Source organism: Fukomys damarensis, unplaced genomic scaffold, assembly GCF_012274545.1.
Source record: "Fukomys damarensis isolate Sample0158 unplaced genomic scaffold, DMR_v1.0_HiC HiC_scaffold_2, whole genome shotgun sequence".
Taxonomy (NCBI): domain Eukaryota; kingdom Metazoa; phylum Chordata; class Mammalia; order Rodentia; family Bathyergidae; genus Fukomys; species Fukomys damarensis.
The window spans coordinates 461,335-478,790 of NW_022900914.1; the positions used below are offsets into that span (position 1 = coordinate 461,335).

At 36.2% G+C, this 17,456-nt stretch overlaps 1 protein-coding gene across 2 annotated transcripts in view; it reads right to left on the minus strand.

The window, feature by feature from the left end:
- Positions 1–17,456, minus strand: part of Smc6 (structural maintenance of chromosomes 6) — a 69,940-nt gene that overhangs the window by 13,032 nt on the left and 39,452 nt on the right. For both annotated transcript variants that reach the window (XM_010607457.3, XM_019205039.2), the window contains 7 exons: positions 15,714–15,874; positions 12,404–12,539; positions 11,523–11,603; positions 10,315–10,485; positions 7,247–7,384; positions 6,389–6,534; positions 2,798–2,923 (listed from right to left, as the gene is read on the minus strand). In XM_010607457.3, coding sequence (XP_010605759.1) covers positions 2,798–2,923; positions 6,389–6,534; positions 7,247–7,384; positions 10,315–10,485; positions 11,523–11,603; positions 12,404–12,539; positions 15,714–15,874 — 959 coding nt within the window. The remainder of the gene's footprint in view (positions 1–2,797; positions 2,924–6,388; positions 6,535–7,246; positions 7,385–10,314; positions 10,486–11,522; positions 11,604–12,403; positions 12,540–15,713; positions 15,875–17,456) is intronic.

Consider the following 17,456-nt stretch of genomic DNA (forward strand, 5'->3'; position numbering starts at 1 on the left):
GTATCTATAAAATAAACAAAGATGTAATCACCAAATTCAATATACTCTATATACCCATCAGTCTATATGACTGCATCAAGCACTCAATTTATATAAAGCATTATTACCCTAATACATAAAACATAAATCTTGCCCTTAGAAAGGATTAAGCTCCAGAGTCATTGAGATGACAAAATGCCTATTCATTTGCCTGTTTCCTTCGAACTTCAACTATTAACAGTGGTGAAGAGGTTAACCGATCTCACATTACCTACTGATAATGCCTTGTACTGCACCTGCTTGGCACTATGCGATGCCATCATTCCTTCTCTACATATTAGATGATGATGTACTAGAAGAAAGAGCTTTCTCCTCTTCTTTATATACTTACCTACATTTCTATTTATAAGGACAGGGTCAGAGATTCTTATTTTATTCACTGTATCCACTTTGTTTATATACATACATCTTTTCATTCCTCAAAATTACACCAGATTTTGCCAATGAACATCCCACTGAGCTGGTCCCCCCACTTTTTTCCTCTCTACCTTCTTCTCTTTCTCTTCTTTTTTAGCACTTTCTTCCTTACTTTCCCTCTTTTAAGAGGCTCTCCTGTACCTTGTCTGCCATGTCTAAAATCAGCCACTTCTCCAGGGAACTGTGGCTCCTCTTGGTGGGGAATAGTATTCAGAAAATAAGGTCCAAGCAACAGGAAACTAGCTATTTAAAATCATTATTCTTCAATGAGTGCATGGCTTGCATCTTCAAAATAACTATGGTTATATTCTTTTTTCTATTTTTTTCCTCCCTAAATTTCATTAACTTCCCACACTAGAAAACACTGATAATGAGTTTTCTTTTGCTGCCATGACAACCATTTCCCACCTTATTCATTGTTCTTTCTTTCAGTACTAACATGGTTTTTTTCCAGACATAAACAGCCTTATCAAGCAGTAAGAAGGATACACTCAGAGGGGAGTGCAGGCACTCCTAAAATGTTTTCTTCATCTCTTTCAAATTCAGAAGATGGAAACAGTCTACTGTCATGAAATGGCAAAGCTCTCCAGAGTGAAGAGAGGAAATCATTTTAAAGACTTGGTCATTTTATTCTCCTCTAAGACTGGGTGAACATATCAAGCATGTCAGTGGTGGTACACTGTATCAATGTAGTAAATCGTAAGGGCAATACTTTTATGATAAAAGTTAAATGCCTGTTTCTAGATAACAATATAAAAACTACTAGATCTGAGAAATATATATGTAGTAATAGGGAAGTTTCCTTTTCCACTTAAAACTAAAGAAATTGGGCAAAATACGTGAAACAAGAGTTTTTAGACTGTGGATATCAGCAGGCAACTTCAGTCAAGTTGATCTCCAAGACAAGATCGAGTGAAATGAATCCTGTGAACAGCCCAAGTTAGAAGAGCAAGGAGAGCAGAGAATGGACCGAGGGGGAACTCGGGAGGGTCTGTCAGGGTCATGAGCCCATCTTGAGCTAAGACTGATCAGTGCACATGTGAAAACACTATTCAATCTTGGGGAAAGACATCCAAAAGCACAAGCACCCCAGAAGCTCACAATGAGCCAAGACAGTTCATGTCCCCTCTGGCCAGGATGAAAAGGCCACAATTCACAAGGTGCTGGCAGCGTTCTCAGAGTGCAGGCTCAGAGGTAAGATAAAATTAACCATGATTAAATCTGCTTCAGTCCCACCGAACAAAGCATAAAAACAGCCTCAAAGGGACAAAAACGAATCCCACTCAATTTCTAATAATATACCTATAAAACTGAACATTCAGAACATTCCCAACACTAATAAATGATAAAAGTCTGGAGTTATGGATATACCAATTACCTCAACCTGTTACACATTGTATATATGCACTGAAATGTCACACTGAGCTTCAAAAATATGTACAACTACGATGTGTCTAATAAAAATTAAAAATGTATTTAAAAACAACGATAACATACATTTCAAAACATATAATTTAGTTAAGAGTACGGTCACACATATTTCACTCAATGGCTCTATCTAAATTTCATCAAGTACACTATAATTAGGTATATTTTTATTCCTGTGGTCTTAAGACTGTAGAATTGTGGGCATGACAATATTTAAGATACTCCAAATGCACGTTAGTGAGGTATTGAAACTGTGGCAAACAAGCAAGTGGAAAGACTAAGACTGCCTCGGATCTATGTACATTGACAGCTCTCCTTCCACATCAACTGCCCTTGGGTTTACTTCTATTTCTTATGATACTAATTTGGGGCTGTTCCATCTCTGAAAGTCTGTGCATCTCAGAGTAGATAATTAATATCCAACCTTCCTGATCCTGTGATCATTAATCCAACTAATGTGTATAAAGAGCCTACCATACTTCAGGCATACTGGAGATACAGCAATAAATACCAAGTTTCTGTGTTCATGTAGCAGTGCCATTCCAGGAGATGGCAGTAAGTTACCCGAGATAAATGCCTCAACAGATTTCTCCAACTGCTGCATCCCTTAAGAATGTGTAGTGCAAGGCTGCTTAAGAACCAGTGAGTTCTCACTAAAGGATCCAGTTAAAGAATGAATAGCTTACTAGGAGTTACCTTGTAAAGGATCTCTAACAGAATGGAAAGAGTAGATAAGCTTGCTATAAAGGTTCTTCAAATTAGAATTCCTTAACTACAGAATCCTAAATAAATCTACAGTGGCTGTTATAAATGAAACATGTAAAGGTCCTTTAAGTTAATTGCATTATCTATAAAGGATGTTAAAACAAAAACAAAAATACATAATATTTAGTAATATTTTAAATGTACTTACCTTCTAAATTGTTGGTATGTTTTATATCTGTGGGTCATTATTTCTTCTAGTAATTTAATAAACCTTTTTAAAGTCCTTACTTTATTATCCAAGTCAAGATAAGTTTCTCTTGCTTCTTGGTACTGCCTATTTTATGAAAAAAATACTATGTAAATAAATGTTGCACAAACAAAACAAAACAAAAAACAAATACAAGGAGAGTAGTGACTGCCGAGGAGCCCAACAACGGCTGATTTCATGAATTTTCAGTCAAAATACACTCCTGGAGTGAGTAACTGCTACCAATAAGACTGTCACATCAGAGAGGGGAAACAAAATCCCAGGCCCGAAAGAGACAGAGAAAGTACGTGACCAAGTGCCCAGGAGGGCCTGGGGATAGGCCTGGAAGTCTCAGCCTTTAGATACTTGCAAAGACAACCTGCAACGGAAATGGAAGAAGCGAAACACAAGATGGAGAAACCGAGTAACACCTTTGCTGAGCAGTGAACTGTCAAGGGCATCAGGATGAAGAATGTAACGTGTGTGTGTTGTGTGTGTGTGTGTGTGTGTGTGTGTGTGTGTGTGTGTGTGTGTGTACAGCAGGATGAGGAATGTAGCGTGTGTGTGTGTGTGTGTGTGTGTGTACATGCACCTGACCTCAGAGAAGCACACAGCGTCGTGATGCAGCTTGCCAGCCAAGAGAGCACAACGTGACCCTAATACGTGAAAATGTCAGATGACCCCAGAGCGTTCCATAAAATAACACAGCCAGCATGCAATACACACGGTACTAGGCTGTACTTCACAAAACAGGAAAAAAAAGACAATGAGAATTGACCATGCTGGAACTCGGCTGCCACACTAAATTTCCTGTGTTTTACATATGTGGGGAAGTAAGAGGATTATGTTTGTTCTTAGAAACTAACTGTTGACGTACTGAGTGGTAAAAGTGATAATACATGCAAGTTATTCTCAAATGGTGCACAGAAACTTTTAAACCTATTATGTAGTATGTATTGATGGATGCACACTACAGCCTTTTAATAGAAGCAATTTTTCTATTCAATACCTTCATTAATATCAGATGGGAGAATTAACTAGGATTAAAATTTTGCTTGCAGTCTAGCCACTTTTTACATTATTGTTATTATTACCTTGTAAGTGCTGCGGGCTGAACCTCCTCTGCACGAAGTTAAATCCCCAGGCCTTTTCTGATTTTTAAGGTAGGGTCTTACTAAGATGCTAAGATGCTAAGTTGCCCAGGCTGCCCTTAAATTTGAGATCCTCCCATCTCAGCCTCCCAAAGTGCTAAAATTACAGGTGTGTCACTACAACCACCTTAAAGTATTACAATTATTTATATTTAATAACTGATAGGAAAAGAAACATATTATCTGTGTAATCATCAGAGCATGGGAATGTTTTTGCCCAGAAATACAAGTTGGTTTTGCTCAGGCGACTCATTAGTTAGGAAATTGGAAAAACAGTATAAAAACAGAGTAAAACAGTATGCTTTCTGAACAACTATATATATATGAATCTATCGAATCACAAAGTAAAAACTGTACTACAAGTACATGAGTATTATATTTATGAAAATGCATTTTGTATTGAGTACAAAAAATTAAAATGCAGGGCCAGGAATTTAGCTCAGTGGTGCCACTGCCTGCCTCCCAAGCACAAGGTCCCGAGTTTGATTCCTGTGCCAAAAACAAAACAAACAAAAAATTAAAATGCAATGAATTAGGAGAAAAGGCTAGTGAATTCTCTCACAATTTAGGAAGGGAAGACACCTTTGTAACTGTTTTAGAAGCTATTAGTCACACAAACAAAAAACACTAAAATTTTTGCACGGTTAAAAAAAACTACAAACTATTAAAAAACACAATGATCACACATTGTTTAGACACTGGGGAGAGACAATTTAATGTTGCTGAGGAAAATGCAAAGTAAGTAAAATTTCTAGAAAAGGGAAGTTTACCCTATTTTGAAAAATCCCAAGTTTATATAAAATGACACATGCTCAGTTATCTGTAATGTTCTACCACTTATGCGTAATAGCAAAAGATGTGAATAAATCTTAACTGTCCATAAAAAGGAGAGGGTTAAGTACTGCAAAGGTATAAAAACAATGCATAACAGCTACACATCAATAAAGAAGTGTCAAGGAAGAGAACAATTTATGAAACATTTTACACACTGTGCTACACTGTGCATCTGCAAAGACTGGACAACAACATTCCACACCAAAAACCTGTTTAATAAAATGAAAGAAAAGAGAAGTCACAGGATGATGAAACCTGGAATAGAAACTTTCTACTGTCTGATTTTTTACATTGTGCAGTTTCATTTAATACCACTATACTGAATACATAATGAAAACATCACATTGGATTCCATAAATGTACTGCATGTGACTAGCCAAAATATTAATAAATTTTAAATTTTCAAATGTGAAATAGTACAACATATAAAAATTATATATAAAGTCTTAATTTCCAATTTACTGTGGAAGAATATTCTAACATGTAATGAAAGTTTGAAGTTTATCTGTTCATTTGAGACAAGATCTCACAAAGTTGCTAAATCGCCCATTTTGGGCTCAGACTTGTGATCCTGCTGCCTCAGCCTCCCAGAAAACTGGGATTACAGACGTGTACCACCAGGCGCAGATTCAGAAAGCATTATAACACACCCACCTTGTAGATAAGAAGATTAAATTCAGGGAAATTAGATCACTGTCCAAGTCACTCACTAGGAAGCAGAGCTACTACCTCAACCGAGATGCTCTTTCTTTAGAACTGTGCTCAAATCCTATCAGGCTCTTTCACGTTCTGTGTGTGGCACCGGAAACAGAGGCGTAGTGCAGGCGAGGCGAACACTGGGCCACACCCCCAGCCCGGACTCTCATGCTCACCCAGGAAGGTAAAAGCACCCATTTTTACAACTCCCTTGGACTGGGCATGTTTTTAATCCTATTCAATTTGATACAAAAGCTTAATAAATGGCATCCAATTGTTTTAATTTGCATTTCTTACTTATAAAGTTATTTTCCTATGTATAGGACTTTTACAGAGGTAAAAAAGCATTCAAATTGTTATTCCATAATTTAATAATTCAGAAGACAAAGTTAGTTTTTAATAGCACATATTTAATATTTATTTAAATATTCAATAGCATATACTTAAAAACTAGTTCAGCTTTAACTATCAGCCATAGCAAGACTCCATTCAAATTAAAGATTTACATATTACTCTGTTTTTTGGTTTTTTTTTTTTTTTGTAGTACCGGGAATTGAATCCAGCGCCTCTGCACTGAGCTACATTTACAGCCCTTTTAGTTTTTTTTTTTTTTTTTTTGGTACTGGGGATTGAACGCGGGTCCTCGTGCTTGTAAGGCAGGCCACCGAACTGCTGAGCTAAATCCCCAGCCCTTTAATTTTTTAATTTATTTTGAGACAGGGTCCAGCTAAACTGGCCAGGCTGGGCTTGAACTTTTGATCCTCAGCTCAGCCTCAGATTACAGGCCTACACTATCACACCTGGGGTTTTGTTAATGTCTTGATAACACACATGGATGATACAGCAAACTTAAAAGCTACTGACCACTTACCTCATTATTTCTTCTCTATCTCCATGACTAGCATGTTCTGCTTGTATCTTTTGTCTTAATCGGTTAATTTCTTTATCTAGCATTGATGCAGATTTTTTTACTTCTATCCGTTCAGGGCAGATCTGTCTTGCTTGTGACATTTTCTCCTAGAAAAAAAGGTTATTTAGTGTCTTTTTTGTGGTTGTTGTTTCATTTATAAACAAAAAAATGGGAAGCATTTTTACAACACAATTATCTATTTTATATTCACAACCTGCTGTATTACAGTGTTAAAGAAATGGATTATAGAGTTTAAACCATTCTCCTTAAAATAGATCAAAGCAAAGCTGGAAACCATCTCTTCTGGTTACAAGACTACTTTCCAATGTATTCTCTAAAAACAGGGCCCCTATGCAGTTGCCAACAAACTGCTCAGGGAACGGGGTGCTGCGGCATCTACTTGTCCAGCTAGGCTCCAAGGAGCTATGACAGCCAAGACAGAACAGCACTGTCTCATTCTCTGGGCTGCTGGGGTCTCCCCTCTTAAGTGCTCACACTCTGAAGGTTGAGGCCTATGTGCAGACTCACTCAAACTCTTGTTACTCTACAGGAAAAAAATTCAGACAGCTGTCTGCATCTGCAAACACGAGATTAAGGAAAATATATTTTAGCACTCAGAGCAAGACATGGTGGTGTACATCAATAATCCCCACATTCTGGCAGGCTGAGACAGGAGGAGAGCAAGACAGAGTCCAGTTTGGGCAACTCAGTGAGACCCCAACTCAAAAAAAGCGGAGCTGAATGCCAAGGATCTGAGGTTTCAAGCCCAGTACTGATAAAAAAACAAAAACAGCTTGAAATGAAAAAGCAGGGGATAACCTCCAGCTCCTTTTCTTTCAAGTCCAGTTCTCGTTTCTTTTTATTTAAAGTATCCAAGTGTTCCTTTTGCTTATCTTCATAATGCCGCTTCCCGCGTTTCTGGTTATCCACTTCAGAGTCAGCAAGGTTTAATTCATCCTGTTTGAATAAAGCCAAAATCATCAATAAAGAAAAGATTAAAAAAAAAACAAAAACAAACCACCAGCCCAGGTATAAAACTTACAACCAAATAGAGTAAAATTAGGTTGCTTAAAAAGTCAAGTGTTCAGAGTTCATGTTTCTGTGTATCTGAATAGAAAGTTTCCCCAAATTAAGAAATCACATTATATTCAAAGTCTTACACAAATTCACAAAATAATATAAACTTCAATCTTATTTTGGCAAACAAGGTAATTTTGGGGGAATCTATGTCAGCTTTAAAAAATTTAAAACAAGGCAAATGTTGGATATAGCTGACTCATCTGGATAGTACAGAATCAGTTTGTTTTCAGCTTTATATACTACATACCTAACATAAAGTTCAATTTACAAATTAGACACAATAAGAAATTAACAAGAAATAAAGTAGAAAATTTTCCAAATATACTGTGGTTAAGTGATGAGAATATGGTCTCTCTGGAAAGAGATGACACAAGTGGTATTTTCGCAGTTAACCATGAGTAACTAAAATATACAAAGTGAGACGTGGGTAAATGGGGACTGATGCACACATCATTCTAGAAACTGAGCAACTGCAGTATTAGCAAATAGAATGTCAGCTGCCTAAAGACAAGGGGCAGGGAATGAGAAGGGAGAGATTAAAAAGGAACATGAAACTTAAAGGCATGATGGACTATGTTCATTTATCTGATTGTGGAGGTGGTTTCACAGGTTTATTAACATCAAAACTTAGCAATTTACACCCACATGTATGTTTATTTACTATCAATTATCTCAGTCCGCTTAAGGATCCTGACTTAAGAGTCAAACTGAATTTTTAGTCAGCTTGTTCATTTGTTTTCTGAGCCTGGCACTGATCATTTATATTATGATTAGCATGTTTCCTTTTAAGAGGCATAGGTATAGAAAGAAGCAAAGACAAACCAAAACAATATCATAAGACAGAATATTTACAGATACCCAGAGAAGGAAAATTACTATACATATCAGAAACTGAGACTCTCCTAGTACAGAAAACCACTATTTTTGCAAGCTTAATGTAGGTCTCCTTCCTGTCCAACAAATTTTACTTACAACAAAAGTGTTAAGTTTGCAAGTGTAAGTCAAAATGCTGTGTTCAAAGTGAAAAAAAATATCCCTTATGCCAGGATTTCAGTGATGACATAGGTAAGCAGAACACTCTACATTCTCAGCAGCTCTCCAACACAAACGGAATACAAGTCCTGAGGGCAAACAGATTACTTTGTTACCCAGATCCTCCTGTCCTGTCCCCTTACTGACAGCTAGTGTGATGTGATACAGAGAAGGAAATGCCTCTTGGCTGATGACATGTGGGCCTACTAAAAGACCCACCTCCTACCTTCCAGGGAACCATGGCCAAGGCAAAATGCTAAGATCAAGAACCGTTACTGCCTTATGCCCACAGTCTCTGCCCTTGAGCTTATTTATGGACATCCTGCCCAAATCCAGCAATTGCTTTGGCCTAGAGAACCCTAAAAGAACAGAACAACTGGGAGTACAACTCAGTGGTAGCGTGTATGCTTACCATGCATGATGCTCTGGTTGGATCTCCAGTACAAAAAAAAAAAAAAAAAAAAAAAAGACAAGAACAAAATATAGCTGTTCATCACTTCCTGTTAATTTACATGTTAATCCATTTTTCTATATGGTTTTAGCATTTTATTATTCTGCTTTTAAAACAATCCTGTTCAATTCTTTCCTTATGTAAACGTTTATAAATGTTCTTTCCTTTATTCTAATTTCACTGCTAATTCCTGAGTTTTAAATTTTTTATATTCTGGAAATTTTTAACATTTCATTCCTTATCTTCTTTTAATAACTAATTTTATCTTATTTTTTCATTCTTGGAATTTTTATCTTTTAAGTTTTATTTTCTAATTTATCTTTTCAATCATATCTTTAGTATTTCCCCCTTTTTCAACTTTAATGCTTAAATTTTATATTTGTCTTAATCAGTTATCAACTTACTTTCTCATTTATCATTTTCATCCTACAAAGAAAAACAATCAAGCCACCTTGGGTAGGAGTCTCAGCCAGATGGAAGGCAGAAAAACCAGCCCCTCACACAGGGAAGAGCTGCTTCTTGAGCAGTTCTTTCTCAAACGTGCTTTTATGTTCTCCTGACTCTGAATACTACTTTCTAAAATTTGCAATGAGGACAAATTCATATACTGCAAATTCTCTTAAATTTGTAAAATATCTAAACACATTATGATTCAAAGGAAGCAACTTCCCTGAAAATTGAGTGATATCAACATACCTCTCTCCTCTTAAAATACACTATTTTGTCTTATAAGTAAAATTTGAGGTCCTGAAAATAACTGATATTCATAAAAGTGACAGGGACAATGACAATAAGGTACATGATAATCACTAAGCAAGATGGGAAATTTGCATGATTTAATAATAATTTTATTTTCCTAAATTTAATCCCCAAAAGTCTAATGAATTCAGCCTAGAATGTGGGAGATATGATAAGCGGGAGATGGGTAGCACTTTCTATTTCAAATTGGTTTTTATAAAATTAATCAATCCATGAGTTATTACTGGAAAGGTGGCACAATCGAACAGACAAGCACAGAGCAGAATACAAGATATCCCGGCTTTTGATTCCTGAGGGAAAAAACACATAAATTATAAGAGGCAATAAAAGCCATACTCTCCTGGGGGAAACAGAAATCCAGCCATTTATTCTGCTACAACCAAGAGCACCAACTGATCTAATGATGAAAATTTGGTTTTTGCCATTCTTTACATTCTATTTGATGTCAATATATTTACATCTAACCAGTAGTTCTTTTAGGACCATATTCACAAGTAAAGGAGTACAGGCTGGATATAAAACTAAAACATGAAACACACAAAAACAAATTAACCACGAAATATACCTTAAGTGGATCTGCTAGTTCTGACAGTTGATTAATTTTCAACTTAATTGTATCATACTTGTTTTCTGCTTCTTTTTTCAGACTTTTAAAATGCTCCAGACTTTCTTTTTGTTGTTCCATCTGTTTCTCAGTCATTTTCATTTTTATTTTATTGTCATGAGCTTCATCTTCCTGATAACGTTGAAAGAGTTCAGAGTAAATATATTTGTTATCAAAAAAATAACTATGAGGAGAAGTTATAGGTTAGAACAAATTAGATCAAAGTAAAAAGGAGAAATAAAACTGCCAGTAAAAAAGCCTGACAATTCTCATTAAACTTATGCTTAATCAGCACAGAGGATTTTCCTGTTTTGCTCACTGTTTATCCCTTATTACTTAATGTGATGCCTGAAGGGTGGACACTTAGTAAATATTCATTTTACCACTGGGTGTGGTGGTGCACGCCTGTAATTCCAGCAGGAGGATCGCTGTGAGTTTGAGACCAGCCTGGGCTACAAAGTGAGTTCCAGGTTAGTCTCAACTACATAATGAGACCTTGTCTCAAAAAAATAAACAAAACAAAACAAAATTCATCACCAAGACTCATATTTTATATCAGTTTACTGCACCCTGGTAAAAGCTAAGCCTGAATGTCAGAAACAAATAGTCAAAGGAAATATAAAATAACAAATATATGGAGATTAAAATGAAAGCCATTAACTTAGAAAAAAAGAAAATAATGAAAAGAGGCCAATTACAACCGACCAAAGGGCAGTCTTTACAATCTCTGCACACTCACACTGGTACTGTTCTGAGAGTGTCTTTGTGAAAACACTGTATTTGATAAGTCACTGTTGAAAAGCTCCGAAAGAGTTTTCTTTTAGGTACAAGATAAACTTAATTATGCATATAAATTATATACATAAAACATTAAGAAATCAGGCTATGTACTGCTCCTTCTATATTTATGGAGACAGCAATCTCTGATTACTAAAGTTATAATCTTTTATTAAGTCTATGTTTACTAAATTATAAGTTTACGACTACTAAGTTTATGATTACTAAAGTTACTGAGAGTAATTTTTAACTAAAAGGATTTGTTTTTTGGTACCAGGGATCAAACTCAGGTCTTTGTACTTGCAAGGCAGGAGGCAGAACCACTGAGCTAAACCCCCAGCCCAACTAAAAGGATTTTTAAAAGCATTTTAATTGAAGAAAAGCATTTTTACCAAGGTTGCAATATCTACAGATTTGTGTTCTTCTATATTCTCAAGTTCCCGAATTTCAGAAATATTTTTTCTTATTTTCATCTGAAAGAAAAGTATTTAGAATTTAATAACCTAAAAATAAATAATAAAAACCTTAGAAAGGATGAGCTAATTCATAAAGTTCTATGCTTTATGACATAGACATAACTGACGAAAGGGACAAATAAGTATCAAATGGAGATTAAAAATTCTGCCATCTTCGCTCTTGCTTCTAATCCATTCCCAAGATGCAAGTCACCATCTCAACATTTAAAAGGATGACACTGTGAGTCCACAGAGAAAATAAGTTTTTGAAATAGCCCAAGTCTCAAGTCATTAGAATTCTCTAACCCAGTGGTTCTCAAAGTAAGAGCCAAGTAACACCTGGAAGGCCTAAAGACTTTTTCAGGAAATCCATATGGTCAAAATAATCCACAAAATCACTGACGTGTTTTTCACCACTTTTATTAGCACTTTTCTCACCAGTGTACAGGTAATCTATAATAGATGATATGTAAAATCACAACAGACTCAATTTCATTAAACCAGAAATTAGAACTTATAAAATTTTAAAAATGCCCACCTTCTCACTAGATCTTTTTGGTTTTAAAAAAAAATGTATTTTACATTATTTTAAAATTAATAAATATTCAATTTTATTTAAGACTGATCTTGGCCAAAAGACCAAAAAGCAAAAATTTAATTAAAAAAAACTAATAGATATAAGCCATATAAATGAAAGATTGTTTGAGAACATTAAAAAAAAGAATTGAGGCCCCTATGTCCAAGAACTATTGCTTGAAGCAAATGACAATATTTTTAAATTAATTTCAAAGTAAGCAGAACAAATTTTTTGTTTTTACCTTTAAGTCTTTATAATGTAGCTGGCACCTTTTAAGAAGTTCTTCATTCTGTTTAATATCCCTTTCATGGGCAGACAAATGTTGCTGAAGATTTACTATCTGCGCTTTCTTATTTTCAACTTCATTCTCCAAGTTGCTTAATGGAGAAAAGTAGACAAAAAAACACATTTAAATGTATTTCTCAACATTACAAATATTTGCAATACCTTATTTATAAATTCCTAATCTGTTACACAAGTTTATTAACCTGCCAAGTTATTAATAACATGAAACTTTATTACAGAAATACCAAAATAAAGCTACAAAGATGGAGTCAAGTTCAAATGATTTTCTTAACAACTACTTATAATGACTTTTATGTGCTGACATTTTGCATGGTTGTTGGACAGAAGCAGAATTAAGATATAACTTCTTGGGCAGGGATTTAGCTCAGCAGCACAGTGTCTGCCTGGCAAGCTGAAGATTCCAAGTTCCATCCCCAATACCAAACAAACCAAAAAGCAAAAACCAAAAAAAAGATAGAACTTCTCAAAAGGAAGAAAGTCAGGGACGAAAATGGACAAGGCCTAATGCTGTATGTCCACAGAGATATGGGAACACAAAAAACGAGTCTGGGAGGAGCAATAACTGAACTGCATTCTCTAGGGTTTTCATCAGCTGGGCCTACAAGGAGAAAAGACAAAAAACAAAACAAACAAACAAACAAAAACACATAAGCAGCTAATGATAAAGACAGCTGTAACTAGTAACTCAGCATTTCTTGTAGGAGAAAAAAAAATGCCAAGAATGTATGGAATGAATAGGAAGAGGAGGATAAGACAAAGACATAGAGAGGACACAGGAGACAGAAGCCACAGCTATGAACAGCAGAGTCTGGTGCCTCTAGAAAAGAAATGACCTTTTCCTGCCTCACAGACCAAGCTACTACTCTCCCAAACTGTGTGCTTGGAACCACCTCTGCAGTGAAGAGCTTGTTCCTGCTCAAGAAGGGAGGCTATGATCAAAATACATCATGTTGGCTGGGCGTGGTGATGCACACCTGTAATCTCAGCACTTGGCAGGCTGAGGTAGAAGGATTACTAGAAGTTCCAGGCCAGCTTGGACTACACAGTGAATTCAAGGCCTGCATCAACTACACAGCAAGGCCCTGTCTCAACAAACACACAAACCAACCATTATATGCACGAAACCCCCTAGCCTAGCCCTAGCCCCCTAATGTGAAACTGGGGCAAGGGTTTAATGAGGGGTAAAGTATGTTATACGCATGTATAAATGTGCCAAAACTGGACCTATCAATCTGTATAACGAATACACACTAATAAAAAAGTTGGGGGGAGAAAAGATGCATATTTTTCTACATTACATCTCTAGAAATCTGAAACCATTTTCCAGTCCACAGTTCAAAGTTAGCAACATTTTGTTCCTTTTTATTGGTACATAAAATATACACTGGTCCATAAAACAGTGCTAATTTGCAGAACTTTTCAAATTAAAAGCTCAAGAAATGTCAGTTGGATAGATAATAAATGATAAAAATGGAAAAAGAGAATAGTTGTGCCACTTCTGACAATTGGACCAGATGCAAAATTTAAATATGGTTCAGAACTTACTATGAAGTATTTCTTTCATCATATATAAATATGTACCTTCATTAACAAACAGTACTGCTGGGGCTGGGGATTTATCTCAATGACACCGTGCCTGCCTCCCAAGTGCAAGGTACTGAGTTTGATTCCCCAGTACCAAAGCAAACAAACAAACAAATAGTACTACTGCTGAAAACAAGATTTATCAAGTAAATAAATATGGAAACCTAACAACCTAAACCAAAAATAAAAGCCAACAAAATGATCAAAGACAAGTTATTACATAATTTTCTGAACATTCAAAATTCATTCAAGCAACCCAAGTAACTTATCCATAAAACTACTAAGTTTTACAACATCACTGCCAAGTAAGACAATCTGTCATTCATTTCCAGTACCTTGTGAAAGGAGAAAGAACATCTGCCACCAAATGGAACATAAAGTCTGAGCCAAGTGTGCGAGCTGCTTGCGTGAGACCAACACTCTCTCGGTGTGCTGCTCGCTGTCACCCTGCACTGTGCTTCATCAGTCTCCATGGCCCTGACTGCCGCCTGACCCGCTGTTCAGTGTACCTCCTCCCCCACCCCCGGCCCAATCTGGGCTCCAGGAGAAAAAGCTCTGCATTTAGTTTCCAGCTGTGCCACGGGTCTGAATAGTGCCTGGCAAATTTTGAGGATATGAATGAAAGTGAAATAAAATTTGAAAAACATAACTCCACAAAACTATATGAAACATTACACTTTTTGACAATACAAAAAAAGCACAATTATTTTATGAACTGCAGCAGTGTTCTGAGAGCTTGCTTACACATCACGTATACTTTCATAACCGCAAATTGCACTGGGATAAACAAAAGCAAGGGTCATGACACCCAAACTGCTCATCATTCAACTTTTTTTCTGTTGCTAACTAAACAGTTTTACTAACTTTTCCAGGATCTATTATTATTTGATGCTGCACTCATAAATCACATGAAAATGACCAATATTACTTGAAATTAACAAAATTCTCATTTCCCCTACACACTTATACCAGTCATTTAGAATATGTTTACTTTTGTTCCATTTTCTTAGACATGTGTTTTACTGAAATCCTGTGTTTTGGTAAGGATCTTTTAAGTCATTCATGTAGGACCACTCAGCAATTTACATTTAGTTGAGAAATTATGTAGTTTACAATACAAAATATTCTTTTTGCATACTCTTGAACATCATCAAATACATTACTAGTTTTTGTTTTACTTCTCAATGTGTCTCCTTTATTAGCGGCTCTTTTCCTAGGCATATGTTCTAATCCCGTTGACTGATCTTTCTGAACAGTCCAACCCAAAGTACCTGTCAGACACAGGATAAGGAGCTGGAGCTGTAAACTTGCAGCACACTGCAGCCTCACTGAGCAGTAACCACTCAGCTCAGTACTGAGCACAGCGATGTAGCTCATTCACATTCTGAGTTGACTTCTCCTTGTATACAGTACCAAAGTGCAGGTGAGCCGGTCAAGGAAACATTCTATTCTCAAACCTGAATACTGTTGGCAAAATGATGGCGGAAAGTACCCATCAACGTGTAATTCCACATTCAGCTAAATGATAGTTTAGGACCAAACAAGCACTGAGATAAATTACTCACAGTTCTTCACTGAAATAACCACTGAGTGATACAAAAGAGATGGAAGCCCAAAGGAAGCAACAGGAACAATATAGTAAAGCCAGACTTGTTTCCAACCTTATTTCAGAATCCACATCTCTGCTTAGGAACTTAGGTCTTGTATTTTCTGATGAATAATAACGTCCTGCAAAAACCTGATCACCATCAGCAGTAAAAGCTTCTCTACAATTTTTGGGTGGCTTTTGGGATTGCATTACTGCACGAGCTACAGAATTACTCTAGAAGAGAGGCAAAAGTATATTTTTAAAACAATGCCAAAGCATTTACAATGGACACAATTTTGAAATATTAACAGTCATTATTTAAGATAATTCAATTATTCTTACTTAAATATTCAAATAATTCCATTAACTTAAGTGTAAGAGTTTTTTTAAAGTTTCAAGATTCAAGGAATTAAAATTATTGTTAAAACTTAGCATAGGATGCTTCTTGACAAACTGGTATACCTATTTTTAAATTTCAACGTTACTACTCACTAAAAATAAAAAAAAAATTAACTTCTCATACAAATATATTTACTTTAGACAAGTTCATATAGACATTATTTTTTCTAAATGACTTTCACACCATGGAAAAGATCTGAGTAACTAGCAAACCCCAATAAGAGAAAGCCAGGAAATAACTAAGAACTGGAGAAAATATAAAGTGGATTAGAATTAGTCAAGGCTGGGTCTTCCTCCTAATCATTCCAACATTATTTTCTTTTGGTACTGGGGATTTAACTCAGGATCTTGCACTTGCAAGGCAGGTGCAGTGCCCCTGAGCTAAATCCCCAGCCCTCAACATTATTTTCTGTCAAGTATTCTTCAAAAACAGAAGTGCCGAAAGTGTCATAAATAATACAATATGACCTTGCATATACACATATCTGTGTTATCAAGACCTTTACTTTTCAGTTTCCATTAATGAACAACAGACTTCATTATGTTGTCTTGATTCTAGACTTGTTTTGAATCTCCTTATATCCTGCTTAGCAATTTATGACAAAAAATGAAACAGAATATGCTAATCTAACCTTAAAAGTATGGAAAAATGCATACATAGATCAAGAGTAAAGATTTATTTTACAGAGCATGAAGCTGTAACAAAAAGAATTTGTAAACATCAAGTATTTCATTTAAAAGGTATAGTAATTGTTATGGCTTGTATCCAGATGCCCCCCCCACAAGGCCTCATGTGGGTGGTCATAGGTGGGGCTTTTCAGAAGTGGCTGGATCTGGAGTGTATGATGCTGGGATCAAGGGTGCGTGATTACTAAATTAGTCCACTGACTGGTTTGGCACAGTTCTGGGTGTGGAAAACAGAAAAGCCCAGCCTAGGTGTGAGTACTACCCACCCTAAGGTCATGCAGCCTGGACAGAATATAAGAGACAGAAAGAGGGCTGCTGCCATCACTTGCTGCTTGCCTGCTTGCTGGCTGCCATCTGACTGCCCTGCTTTGCCATGAAGTGTTTCTCCCCTGTGACGCCCCTCTGTCATGCCACTCTGCCTTGGAACCAGCCAAGTATAGGCTGAACATCTACAAACAGTGAGCCAATTAAACCTTCCCTCCTTTTACTTTAGGTGTCAGATATTTTGTCTCAGAAAAAAGAAAAGTAAACTAAGACAATAATAATATGTATTATCAATAAGGACAAATAAAAAAGGGATTTAACAGCCAATCTAGAAACCAGCCAGGCATGGTGGTACACACCTGTAATCCCAGCACTTGGGAGGCTGAGGAAGAAAGACTGATATGAGTTCAAGGCCAGCCAGCCTGGGCCACATAGTGAATTCAAGACCAACCTGAACCACAAAGAG